This window comes from Vombatus ursinus, unplaced genomic scaffold (assembly GCF_900497805.2).
Source record: "Vombatus ursinus unplaced genomic scaffold, bare-nosed wombat genome assembly UNPS02014807.1, whole genome shotgun sequence".
Classification (NCBI taxonomy): Eukaryota; Metazoa; Chordata; class Mammalia; order Diprotodontia; family Vombatidae; genus Vombatus; species Vombatus ursinus.
Window position 1 is genome coordinate 2,641,533 of NW_020954585.1, and position 13,341 is coordinate 2,654,873.

Sequence of the window (13,341 nt, forward strand, 5' to 3'; positions counted from 1 at the left end):
TAGCCTGTAGCCATAGAGTTGTTGTGAGGATCAAATGAGGTATCTGTAAAGCACTCTGAACACCTTAAAGCGTTACAGCTATTTCTGTGGTTGTTGTTGGGGATGCCAAAGAGGGAATTCCATTCTTCCAGCAGGGAGGATTACCTGAGGTCCCTTCCAAGTAAAAAGTTCTAAGGTTCTCCAGTTCGGTAATTGACAAGGAACCCACAGAAGCAGTCCAGCTACACATCTGCCATATTTTTATTGTACTTGTACCACGTTGCAAACAATTCCACAAAAAAAAATGCTGCAAAAGTAAGCCTATGGCTGCAGATTTACTCATATATGTATATATTTACACCAGACTATCAAAAGCAAAGTCAGGACAGTAGCGGCTTCCCTTTGCCCATCTAGAAAGGTCAGGATTGCTACTTGATGATGGATAAATAGAATGACTCATCATTTTACATCACTTTGTAAAAACCAACATTCAAGTATTTTCTGAAAATGAACAATTATTGAAATTCCATTTGGATTAACCACCGAGCTTTCAGAGTTTTCAATCTCTACTCTTTAAGCACTGAGGCCCAACCCCCACGCCCACCCCAGAGCTTTAGTTTTGAATGAGGTCTAGCACAGGACAGCACGTGATGGGTTAACACAGTCGACCAAGTGGATGTCGCCTGGAGTAAATGGTGAGGCATCAGATGATGCTGCCTCTCCTTTGTGAAATTTGGTAGGTAGATCTGTGGTTTATACATACATGTGTGTGTATTATATGCAGATATACATATGTATATACACACATATACATAGAGACACCATATGCAAATACAAAATATCAAAGGCCTCCTTTCTATACAAAAAAAAGGACAGAATGCAATTGCCACCAATCCATTTCGTCTGTCAGTGATCATAATATTTTTTCCAACTCTTTCATATTGTTTCGGGGAACTAATTATAAGCATTGCATTGGACTTGTTTCATAATCTAATCCTTCTCAGAGTGTCTTTACCTACTTGGGGAACAATTATATCTCAATTCTGAATTCACTGAATTCACAAAGTGGCATACACATAGTCTCTTGCAAGACTTTTTTTTCTTCTTTTCCTTACTTCACTCGTAAAAACAGGAATGCTGCTTTAATTTCACTACCTCTTGGTGGTGATAGTGTTGGCAGTGTCAAAGTCATTTTCAACCACACTGTTATAACCATCTTTTTCTATGCAGTCCCTAACAGCCTGGAGAACAATCCGTAGCCGTCTGTCCAGGGCCTCTAAATGTAACTGGTAGAGAATGGGAGCGATTTTGTCTTTGAGCAAAGATTCTTCCATCAAATCACTCAGCTTGTATTCTTCCTTGGCAAGCAATTGTAGTCGCAGGTAGGTGGACTTCCTTATTCTGGAAAAGAAAGGGTTAAAAAAGTCATTCTCCAGGCCTCTGGCAAACCAGAACAGAGAATGGATACACTTCATTGGCTCTTGGGGAGTGATAGCTGGACAGGGTAATAAGGGGAAGAGGCAGTGCAAAGGCAGTCTGGGTTACTGTGAACAATGAAATGGTCCCCATGTATTCCAGTTCTAACTATTTGAAGTTATAGTTATGTAAAATATCGTCATTGGCTCCAGCCCAATGGAAATATGCAGTGCAAATTCAAATAATGTGACCACTTTATGGGATTCATTATTCATATTCATCAGGATCTAGCTATTGTACGGGGCAGCTAGGTGGCACAGTGGATAGAGCTCCAGGCTTTGCAGTCAGGAAGACCTGAGTCTACTTAATGATGGATAAATAGAAAGACTCATCACTTTGCAAAAACCAATACTCAAATATTTTCTGAAAATGAACAATTATTGAAATTCCATTTGGATTAACCACCGAGCCTTCAGAGTTTTCGTCTTAACTCTTTAAGTCCTGAGGCCCAATCCCCATGCCCACCCCAGAGCTATTGTTTTGGGTGAGGTCTAGCACAAGACAGCATGTGATGGGTTAACACAGTCGACCAAGTGGATGTCACCTCAGACACTTACTACCTGTGTGACTCTGGGCAAGTCACTTACCCTGTTTGCCTCAGTTTCCTCATCTCTAAAATGAACTGGAGAAGGAAATGGCAAACTGGTCCAGGATCTTTGCCAAGAAAACCTCAAATGGCATCACAAAGAGTTGCACATGACTGAAACGCCTCAGCAACAACAAAGCTGTAATATATTTGACTAGCAGTCTAGGTAAGCTAGAGTAGGGTGACCACAGCTTTGTTCCAGAACAGGGCATTTAAAGGGTACTAGGAACAATACCGACCTCTGCTTGGTAGCACTTTCCCCTTTGCCCCCCTACTCTACATTTTTTGGGGCAGGAGGAGGAGGGGTGCTTTCTTTCCCCCTTGCTCTGCTCCAGTGATGTCAGGCAGCATATCCTCTCCTCTTTATCCCCCTACCGTCTACTGCCAGGCCCTGTCCTCAGGGTACTTCCTCTTCCATCAGCAGTTTAGAACCAATATAGTGTTTACTTCCCCCTGTGGAGGTATTCCTACTCCCCTCAACCCCTGCTGCCTGCCACTTCTCCAGGTGCAGAAATTAGTAGTTACTATTTAGCACTACTCTGCCCCTTACCTCTTTTGTGACCCAGGGCAAACTACTTTATTAGTTGGTTTCTAAGTTCTTCCATCTATAAAGTTCAGATTCTGTGGGTGGTGGAAAGTGGATTAAGATTCTGGAGATACGGGTTGCAGTCTAGGCTTTACTGCTAAGTAGATGCATGACCACTTTATTTCTCTAGGGCAAAGTCTGCTCATCTGAATACTGTACAAGGACAGTGTAGTACAATGGAAATAACAGTGACCTTCTAGTCTTGAGGACTTGGGTTTGGATTCAGCTTCTTCCACTTCCTACTTGTATGCCCTTGGATGAATCACTTTATCTCTCTCTGGGCCTCCGTTTCCTTCTCTGTAAGATGAAGAGGTTGGAAACAGATAACCTTAAAGTCTTCTGGCTCTAATCTATGATCTTCTGGTCCAATCTTATGACGACACTGGCTGGTCTAGGTCAGTGGTTCTCAAAGTGTGGTCTGGGAACCCTGGGGTCAAAACAATTTTCATAATGATACTGACATTTTAACGTCTAATATGGTGAAAAGTGACAGACATAAACAAAAGCTCTTTGGTGGGGGATAACTTTTTAAGAGTGAAAAGAAGTCCTGAGACCAAAAAGTTTGAGAAGATCTCTGATATCCTCTGTCTAGCTTGGACATTCAATGCTTGTCCAGTCATGGAGATGTTATGTGGAAGTGGACAAAAGTCAAGTGTGCTGGGAAGTGTTGAAAAAGCTCTGCCACTCCAAAAAATCCCTGAAATCCTACCATTAGTGATTCACACCTTTGTACTGATGTTTTACCTTTCTTTTCCCTACAGTCCAGCAAATCATCTAGGAAGAGTTAACAGCTTCCTAACACTACAGTGCCAATGAGTTAACATTGTTGTCGTTGTTCAGTTGTGTCCGACTCTTCATGACCTGGAGATGTTTAGCATATATATGTATATGTATATGTATATACACATACAAATATTTTTAAAGTCTTCAGTCATTTTTCAGTTGTGTCTAACTCTTCATGACCCCATTTGGGGTTTTCTTGGCAAAAATACTTGAAGTGGTTTGCCATTTTCTTCTCTAGCTGATTCGACAGATGAGGAAAATGAGAACAACAGGGTTAAGTGACTTGCCCTGGATCACACAGCTAGTGTCTGAGGCCAGATTTGAATTCAGGAAGATGAGTCTTCCTGACTCCAAGCCCAGAGCTCTATTCACCTAGCTGCCCATCAATGAGTTAACACTGGAGTAAAAATGAGTCTCTCCCTCCCTGGGGGAAACACCACTATAACCTAAAAGCCCAGGGCAATGAGGGGCTGGCAGGGGGAGGAATACAGGAAAAGGAGCTTTAAAGGCTAATTATAATTGTACCTCAAATTTATTTCCTACAGTCTTGGGTGTCAATATAACATTAGCCACATTTTAGCTATTCAAAAAGGAAGGTACCCAATTTTCCACCTTATTTTGCCAGCCAGGAAGGCATTTCTGAACATTTACCTATAAAGAGTACAATAATGGGAACCACTCGCCACAGTTTTACGATGGGAGCACTTTACATACATCATCTCATTTGATTTGCATAACAATGTGGTGAAGTCTACAGTACAAAAATCACCATTTTATAAAATGGAGAGAGTTTAAGGATGTTTCCCAAGGTCACATAGCTAGTAAAGGGCAGAGTCTGGCCTCATACTCAAGTCTTCTGACTCCTCATTCTGTGTTCTTTTGACTATACTACTTTTGTCTCTCAAAGGTCTAAGATGATATCTTTCTGAGTCTAATCAAAGCAACCATAATCTTGGCTCTTTTAGAGATGTAATTCTATACTCAAAGACCCCTGAAAAGGATGTAGAAGGACAATACTGTTAGAACAGAATGCCCAGCATCTTGAAATTATCTTGTATTTAACTTTGCATGTACTTATGTGTATAATGCTGTTTCCCCCAATAGAATGTAAGCTCTTTGAGGGCAGGCATTAATTTCATTTTTGCCTTTATATCCCCAGTACTTGCTTGTTGATTGACTGATAGTGGTAAATAACTATACATTTGAAGTAATAGTATCTGGGTTTAATTCTTAGCTTTGCTCCCTATATAACCTTGACCATATCACTTCCTCCTCTCCATGCCTCATTTTCTTCCCCAAGAAAGTGGTAGTTGGATTAGATGATCTGTTAATTCTCTAGATTATATGAAGGCAGTATGGCATAGCAGAAAAAGCGATGGGTGAACCTTGAGTCATAACTTGGGAATTCAAATTCTGATTCTGCTACCTATTACCTATATGACCTTGGAAAAGTCACATCATCCATTTAAGGCTCCATTTTCTCATCTGTAAAATGAAAGGGTTAGATTGGATGGCCTCTTAGGGCCCCTTCCAGCTCTCAATCTATGGTTCTAGGAACCTATGATTGAGGGGCAGTGGGCAGTGGGCTATGTCACTGGACCTCTACTATGCCCCCAAGGCAAATGATACAGAATCTGAAATGGGCTTAGCTGCCCCTTCCCACCAGAATCCTAAATCCCATTCCACTATATGCTTTTTAGAAAAGAGTTCAATGGTGATAGGAACACTTTGCGCTAGCAAAACAAAACACAAAACTAGAAGCAAAGCAGGTGCCTATGGATTGGGAAATAGCTGAATGGCCAGTGGTACTGCATATGAATAAAATATGAGTATAGCTTAAAAAAAAGAATTCAGGGAAACATGGAAATAATTGTATAAATTGATATATAGCAAAAAGAGCAGACAACTGAACATACATAATGATTGCAATAATAAATAAAAGCAACTCTAAAATGCGGGCAGCTAATTTCATATTTTAGAGCAGCAGACAACCGATGAGGTATAGGAAGAGGAAAAAACACATGTCCTTGATGAAAACTAGGTGGCATAATGGATAGAGCATTGGACTTGGGAGAGAGGAAGACCTGATTTTGATACCTGCCTCAATTACTTCCTAGCTATATGACCCCAGGCAAATCATCTAACCTTTCTTGGGCTCAATTTTCTCATCTCTAAAGTGGGGATAATAATAGCTCCTACTATCAAGTTGTGATGATCAAATGAGATATATCTAAAGTGCTTGGTAAACTTTAAAGTGTTATGTAAATATTTATTATTATTATTGTTATCATTGTTATTATTCCCCTTCCCTCGAAGAACTCTTAGCTGAGGAAAATAGGGGACATTTTATTATATCACAAGTACCTTTGTCATTTAGGAAGATTTTTTTTTAAAAGCAGATTAAAGGAAAATCTCTATGAAACTATTTCCCAATGGGTCTTTATAGAACCTCTCTGACTACTTAGAAGCCATTGCTTACCAATTAAACATATTTTTTTCTGTGATGTGGAAGATATTTGGATGGGTGGGTAGATGAGTGGGAGATAAGGGGGTTTGGGTGTATGCAGGAATCTCTATAAAAATGTGATTTCACAAAAACCATCCCAATGAAAACTTGACTTCTTTTCGACTGGTTTAAAGCCTGCTTTAAATAGGGGTTTGCTTTAAATGGGTCACCTTGAAGAGCTTATTACCACTCCCAGCCAAAAGTCTACCCAGGCATGGGTAGACTGCCTGCCCCCTTGGTCTCCTTACCTAGGAGAAAGATCACTTGAGAGATGAATGGCTCTGCTCCCAATATCTCAGAATTCAGGAGATGGGATTTCTAGTCTCAGCTCTAACACTAACGTGTTGTGATATCTTGAGCAATTAATCAATTAGTCAATTGACAAACATTTATAAATACGCCATGTATTCTGCTAGGGGCTAGGACACAAATACAGAAAACAAAATAATCCCTATTCTTTCTATGCTGATTTTCGCCTTATCCATAAAATAACAGCATTGGATTATACAATCTCTTAGATCTCATCTAGTTCTAAAATTCAATGATTCCAACTAAGCCACTTGTTTTGAAAACAATTAATGAATAACTAGAATTTTTCAAATATGGAGTTACTTGCATCTGACTATTATTTTTCTCAAAATGATAAACTATTGTGTTCAAATATAACCTAATACAGTCCTAGTCACATCATCTCTCTCTTTTCTTGTGGTCAGAGGAGTAGCTGGTGGTTATTCTCCTTGGAGTAATTTCAGTTGGGCGTAAAGGGGTGCAGCAGTACAGAGGACAGCCCCACAGTGGGTACAGTAGAATCAGAGAGAAGTCAAGTATCCCTTAGAAAGTCTGGTCCTCATTCCTAATGGGAGGCGGTAAGGAAAGTGAGCCCAAGGAGAGAAGAATCACAACAATGGGACCCTGAAGGTGGTTATGCTGTGTGTGGTAATGGTGCTACATAGAGGACTATGGAGTTCAAGAGGCATGTGGACACTGGGTGCTGAGAGAAGGATATATACCTTTCTCAGGGAGCAAGCATGCTTCCTCTCCAAATGCTGGTGACATGGGCAATGCCCCATTTGCCCTTGGACTAGTTACATCTCTACTTGTTATGCGGGGGTTGGAAGAATAGTTGATTTAATTTTAAGCCTTATATTTTCAGGACTATTTGTACTGATAATTGATGGAGAAAGGAGTTCATTAACAACTGGGAGTAACTCACCTGCAACATTGATTTAAAGGCACCAAAATGGAGAGCTCATCATGGGAGTATTTTCCAAACCTATTTTAAGCAAGAAATATATTAAATATATATAGTCACATTGGGAGTCACAGAATGTCAAGTATGCATCTATGTGTGTCCTATAAAACACACAGGCACAAGAGAAGCCTGTCATTATGCTGGAGCTGACTGGAGTTTTGTTGAGTTGACTAGACCAGAAAAAGAGGAGGCACAATGAACATAATGTTGTTGAATGAACATAAAGTTGTTGGGTAAAGATGAAAATTCAGGGAGATATGAACTGTCAAATGGTTTATTGTATAGTATAATTACAATAATGGCTCATTTATCCAGTTTCACCATGGAATGGGATGTTCTACATAAATGAATTTTCCAGATAACTGGAGCTTTCAGTTTTGTGTATCCAAGCATTTCTTATTTTACCCATTTGGATGGGAAATCTTTCTAAAATAGCTGGTAGCGCAGTTTCTTGTTCTTAAACAAAGCTTAATGAACATAACTTAATACTGTAAGGGGTTAAGGCAGCTAGATGGTGTTGGGCCTGGAGTCAGGAAGATTTGAATTCAAATCTTGCCTCAGACCTTACTAGCTGTGCGTGACTTTGGACAAGTCATTTAACCTCTGTCTGCCTCAGTTTCTTCACCTGTAAAATGGGAATAATATCACCTACCTCCCAAGGTTGTTGTGAGGATCAAATGAGATAATATTTGTAAAGTACTTAGTTAGCACAGTGCCTGGCACATAGTAAGTACTTACTAAATTTTTGTCCCCCACCCTTTATTGATGACTCAGGGTTACCAATATAAATATAATCCAGAGATCTGGATACTCTGGATATACTCTGGATACCAATATAGACACAATCCAGGATACTCTGGATTACATAAGAGATTACTACTACTAATAGTAAAGATAATAGCTAACATTTATATAATCCCTTAAAATTTGCAAAGTACTTTACACATATTAGGTCTTTGATAAGCAAAAAAGGTACTGTTTGACCCTGTACTAAATGGCCCGACTGTTGGTGAGATAGGAATCCTTCCAACTCCTCTCTGCTGTCAGATGTCACTTTTATCCCACAGTTATCTTTGCATTTCCAAAGGGTAATTTATTTTATAATTAATTCTTTTTTAAAATTTATTTTCAATTTTACATGTTACTCTAAGTCAATAGACCTGAATGGCTCCGTGCCTCTCTTAAAAGGTCAGGTACATGGACATTGTGACAGATTTCTCTCCACTCTCATTTATTTTAACAAGCCTCTTTTGTTTATTTTCACTTTCAGGCAGGCTACCAGATGTTTGAGGTTTCGGGAAGGTGAATATACAGATAAATGGAGATGTTACAATTCTATCATTTTATCTAGAAGAACAAAGAACCCTTACCCTCTTCCATTGTCTAAGTGAATAATAAATGTTTCATTGCCAAACTTTTCAAAGGTCTCATAGTGATGTCGATCCATGTTTCCTGAGGAGGGAACCAGAAAGAGCTTTGAATCTTGGATGTTGAAAATTCAAGGATGTAAAATAAAAGATGTTAGCTTCTTCCACAGAGAGCAGGGTATTTCTTACTCCCCTAATGTACAACCTTTAAGCCCTAACAACTAAAATAAAAACAGTAAATCTTAGGTGCCGGCTCAGATCATTAGACCTATTTCACAGAAATAACAAGCTGTAGCATTATGCTCTGTGATTTTTAACAATACATCTGTGTTAATATTTGATGGTTTTAATCTATTTTGTAGGTCTGCATTCCGTAAAATTTATGGCTCGTATATTCATGCTGTGTATCAAAAATTGCTTGGTTACACATGGCCCTCCCGATAATTCAAGTTCTTTTATAGTTAATTTAACAGGATCAGACACATACCCATTAGGAAATCAAAAATGGTCATGTCCATTATATCCAAAATGCGATTGCTATTGTATGGTGGTGTCTGCTTCACCTCTTCACAGTAATCAGGGTCCACTTCCCATCTGAAAGGAACAACTGGCATGAAAGCAATTCTCATCTTAATAATGAGCCAATTTATTTTAAGGACAATTGAAAACTCAATGAATCAGCTTTGAGGGGCTGCTTATTGAGAGAATACTAAAACCAGGAAATGACCTCAAATTGCAGTAGGCGATACTGGGGTCAAACCTAAGTAAGAAAGGTCTTTCTACTTATAAGAAAAGCAGTTATTGCCAAGACAAACTCAGAGATTAAATGAACACAACTACAATACACTTTTAGTACAAATAAAGTCAGATCTAAATAAAAATTAGAGAGATATTAATTGCTCATGGGTAGGTACAGCCAATATAATAAAAATGACAATTCCGCCTAAGTTAATTTACTTATTCAGTGCCATACCAATCAAACTACCAAAGAATTATTTTACAGAGCTAGAAAAAAGAGTAAGAAAATTCATCTGGAAGAACAAAAGGTCAAGAACATCAATGGTATCAATTTAAAAAAAAAAGTGAAGGAAGGCTGCTTAGCAGTTCCAGATTTAAAACAAAATTACCAAGTGGTAATCATCAAAACAATCTGGTACTGCCTAAAATATAGATCAGTGGAATATATTAGATGCACAATACACAGCAGTAAACAACTACAGTAATCTAGTGTTTGACAACCCTGCAGATCTAATCTTTGGGGTTTAAGAACTCAACATCTGACAAAAATTGCTGGGAAAACTGGGAAGCAGTTAGGCAGAAACTAAGCATAGACCAACATCTCACACTATATATCAAGATAAGGTCAAAATGGATAAATAACTTAGATATGAAGGATGATATCATAAGTAAATTAGGGGAGCATGGAAAAATGTACCTGTCAGAGCTATGGATAAGGTAAGAGTTGATGACCAAACAAGAGATAGACAGCATCACAAAATGTAAAATGGATAATTTTGATTCCATGAAATTAAAAAGCTTTTGCACAAACAAAACAAATGCAGCCAAAATTAGAAGGAAAACAGAAAACTGGGGGGAAAGTTTTTCAGCAAGTTTCTCTGATTAAGGTCTCATGTCTCAAATACATAGGGAACTGAGCCAAATTTATAAAAATGAGAGCCATTCCCCAGTTCTAATGGTCAAAAGATATGAGTAGGCAGTTTTCAAAAGAAGAAATCAAAACTAGCAATAGTCACACGAAAAAATGCTGTAAATCACTACCAATTAGAGGAATAAAAATTAAAACTACTCTGAGATACCACCTCAATCCATCAGATTGGCTAACATGATACTAAAGAAAAATGACAAATGCTGGAGGAGATGTAGATTCTGGGATGGGACACTTATGCACTATTGGTGGAGTTGTGAACTAGAGTCCAACTATTCTAGAGAATAATTTGGAATTACACCCAAAGGGTTATAAGACTATGCATACCCTTTGTCCCAGCAATACTACTACTAGGTTTGCATCTCAGAGATTAAAGAAAAGGGGAAAAGATCTATTTGTACAAAAAATATTTATAGCAGGTCTTTTTATGGTGACAAAGAATTGGAAATTGAGGGGATGCCCATCAATTGAAGAATGGTGGAATATACTGTGGTATATGATTGTGGTGAAATACTATTGCATAAATAATAAGGAGGTGGTTTCAGAAAAACCTGGGAAGACTTATATTAACTGATACAAAGTGAAGTGAGCAGAACCAGGAGAACATTGTATACAATAACAACAATATTTTAAGGATGATCAACTGTGAAAGACTTAGTTACTGTGATCAAGAAATGACCTAAGACAATTACAAATGCTATCCACCTCCACAGAGAGAACTGATGAACTCTGAAACCAGATTGAAGCATGCTTTTTGTACCTTCTTTATTTTTATCATTTTATTTTGTTTGTTTCTTTTTTTTTGTTGTTGTCACAACATGGCTAATGTGGAAATGTCTTGCATGACTTGATATCAAATTGCTTGCCTTCTCAAGGAGGGAGTTAGGGAGGGAGAAAATTTGGAACTTAAATGTTAAAAAGAATATTGTTAAATTTTTTTTACACGTAATTGGGAAATATTTAATTAAATAAATAAAAGTAATAATTTTTTAAAAAGAATAGCCATCACTCAGATAAATTACCCAACAACAGTACGTTAAGTTCCTTGTGAATAGGGAAGATGCCATTTTTCAAGGATGGTTTTGGTACCATCTTTCAAGAAAAGTTTAGGTAACATTTCTCACTGAGGATAGGAGGGCAGACAAAATCACCTCTGGATAGTCTCTTCAGTCATACGGTTTCATGCTTTGGAAGGAGATACTCATCTAAAATCAAGGCTCTTAGGGTTGCACCATGACTACATTCCCTAACTCTCCTTCCTTTTGGTCTCTGAGTCCCATTCTCTCTATACGGTTCTTCTTTAGTTCCTAGTTATACAAGTAACATACTTTTAGGCAGCCTACCTTGTGGCAAAGACACACACACACACACACACCCCTCTGTTCAAAAATACTTCCAATTTTATGGACTTAAATTAGTAAAAGTAGCTATTAGGCTCAGGACAATGAGTAGAAAACTTCAATGAGAGGAGTATTTGGGGCACACCTTTGTAGGAAAAAGTGAACTAACTGGAAGACCTTATTACTTTTATTTATTTAATTAAATATTTCCCAATTACGTGTAAAAAAATTTAACAATATTTTGTTACAATAGGGGACAGAGACAGTCTTATAGGAAGGGCATATCTCCCTCCATTGTCCTACTGCCGATTGCCTGAAATTCTACCATTATTTCCTCTTTTCCTTTAGTTTAGGACTGGTTTTTCCCTGAGAAACCTCTATCCAAGCATTCCAGGGAGGGATAACACATTAACTAGTTAGCACCTATGTGTGAAATGATTACTTCCCTTTTTTACAGAGAAAAGAGCAGCAGAATATGAGGGGAGATATCTCTGTGTATGGGGGTGTGTGTGCTTGTGTGAGAGGATACAGTGATGAGGTTAAAGTGAATGATGGCATTGATAGGGGGTGGAGTGGGGTGAGGTGGAAAGGAAATGGATTCAGAAAACAAAGGTAGGGAATATTGAACCTAATCTCATCAACTTCCCAGGTTTCTCTCTGGTTCTAATAGAGGTGCAAAAGAGGCTTTTCTCCTTTCTGTTCCCCAAAGGGGTCTTCTCAGGCCCAAAGCATCTTTCTTATTTCATATAATGAAATTATTATTCATATAATGAAATCATATTACTTCAACAAAGTTTTCATATAAAACAGTTTTTGATGTCCCAATTGAAGGCTCACTTCTTTTAAGCTATATGGTAAATAAAACTTCATTAATTTGGATTCTAATAATTTTAAATTAATTAGCCAGGCCTAGCTTGAAGTTTGCCTCTGTACCATCTCTAAAGACAGAGTTTGTTAAACAAGTATAAATATAGTATAAGCAGGATGACAAGGGTCATGTTTAACCTACCTATTGTCAACACCTACTCACTTGAAAAACTAATGGGTGAATTACAACTAACCCTTATCTATGCAGCAAATAGAATAGGTTCATGGATCTAGAATAGAACAAGACCTTAGAAATTATCTAGTTCAACTCCTTAATTTGACAAATGTAGAAACTGAGGCTTAGGAATGTTAAGTGACCTGTTTTTTAATAGTCACATGGCTGAGCCAAGATTTCAGCCCCAGTCCTGGATGATTCTAAGTTTAGTTCTCTTTCCATTGTAGCAGACAACCTCAGTAGCTTCTGTGGCTTTTGCTAGGTCACTTGACTTCCCTGGGCATCAGTTTTCACATTCATAGCATGAAGGGACACTAATTGGCCTCTAGAGTTTCAAGGAGCTCTGGAGCAGGGGTTCTTAACCTGGGGTAAAATATTTAATATTTTGATAGATACATTTCAAAATAATTGGTTTCTTTTGTGAGTTTATGTATTTTATTTTATGCATTTAAAAACATTTTTATGAGAAGAGGTCCATGGGTTTCAACAGATTGCCAATAGCAGTCTGATACTGATACTGAGGCTCTGCTCTAGAGATATGATCCTAAATCATTATCTATACCAGTATTTTAAACTTCATTAAAAAAACCATTTTGGAATTCTTCTATTCCGTGAATTGAAGTTTGCCTCACCCTTCCCCTCTGCCTTCTCTTTTAAATATGAATTAGTGAGGTTGGCTTCAAAATGAGAAATCCTTTTACCAAAAAGAAGGAAGAAGAAGAAGAAGAAGAAGAAGAAGAAGAAGAAGAAGAAGAAGA

General features: G+C 38.0%; 1 protein-coding gene across 1 annotated transcript in view; it reads right to left on the reverse strand.

Annotated features, from left to right (window-relative positions):
* Positions 1-216: 216 nt before the first annotated feature.
* Positions 217-13,341, reverse strand: part of LOC114052377 (extracellular serine/threonine protein kinase FAM20C-like) — a 146,946-nt gene continuing 133,821 nt past the window's right edge. Inside the window, exons 7-10 of the mRNA XM_027874950.1 lie at positions 9,023-9,129; positions 8,539-8,620; positions 7,130-7,189; positions 217-1,380 (exon numbers count right to left, since the gene is read on the reverse strand). Coding sequence (XP_027730751.1) covers positions 1,131-1,380; positions 7,130-7,189; positions 8,539-8,620; positions 9,023-9,129 — 499 coding nt within the window. The 3' untranslated portion in view covers positions 217-1,130. The remainder of the gene's footprint in view (positions 1,381-7,129; positions 7,190-8,538; positions 8,621-9,022; positions 9,130-13,341) is intronic.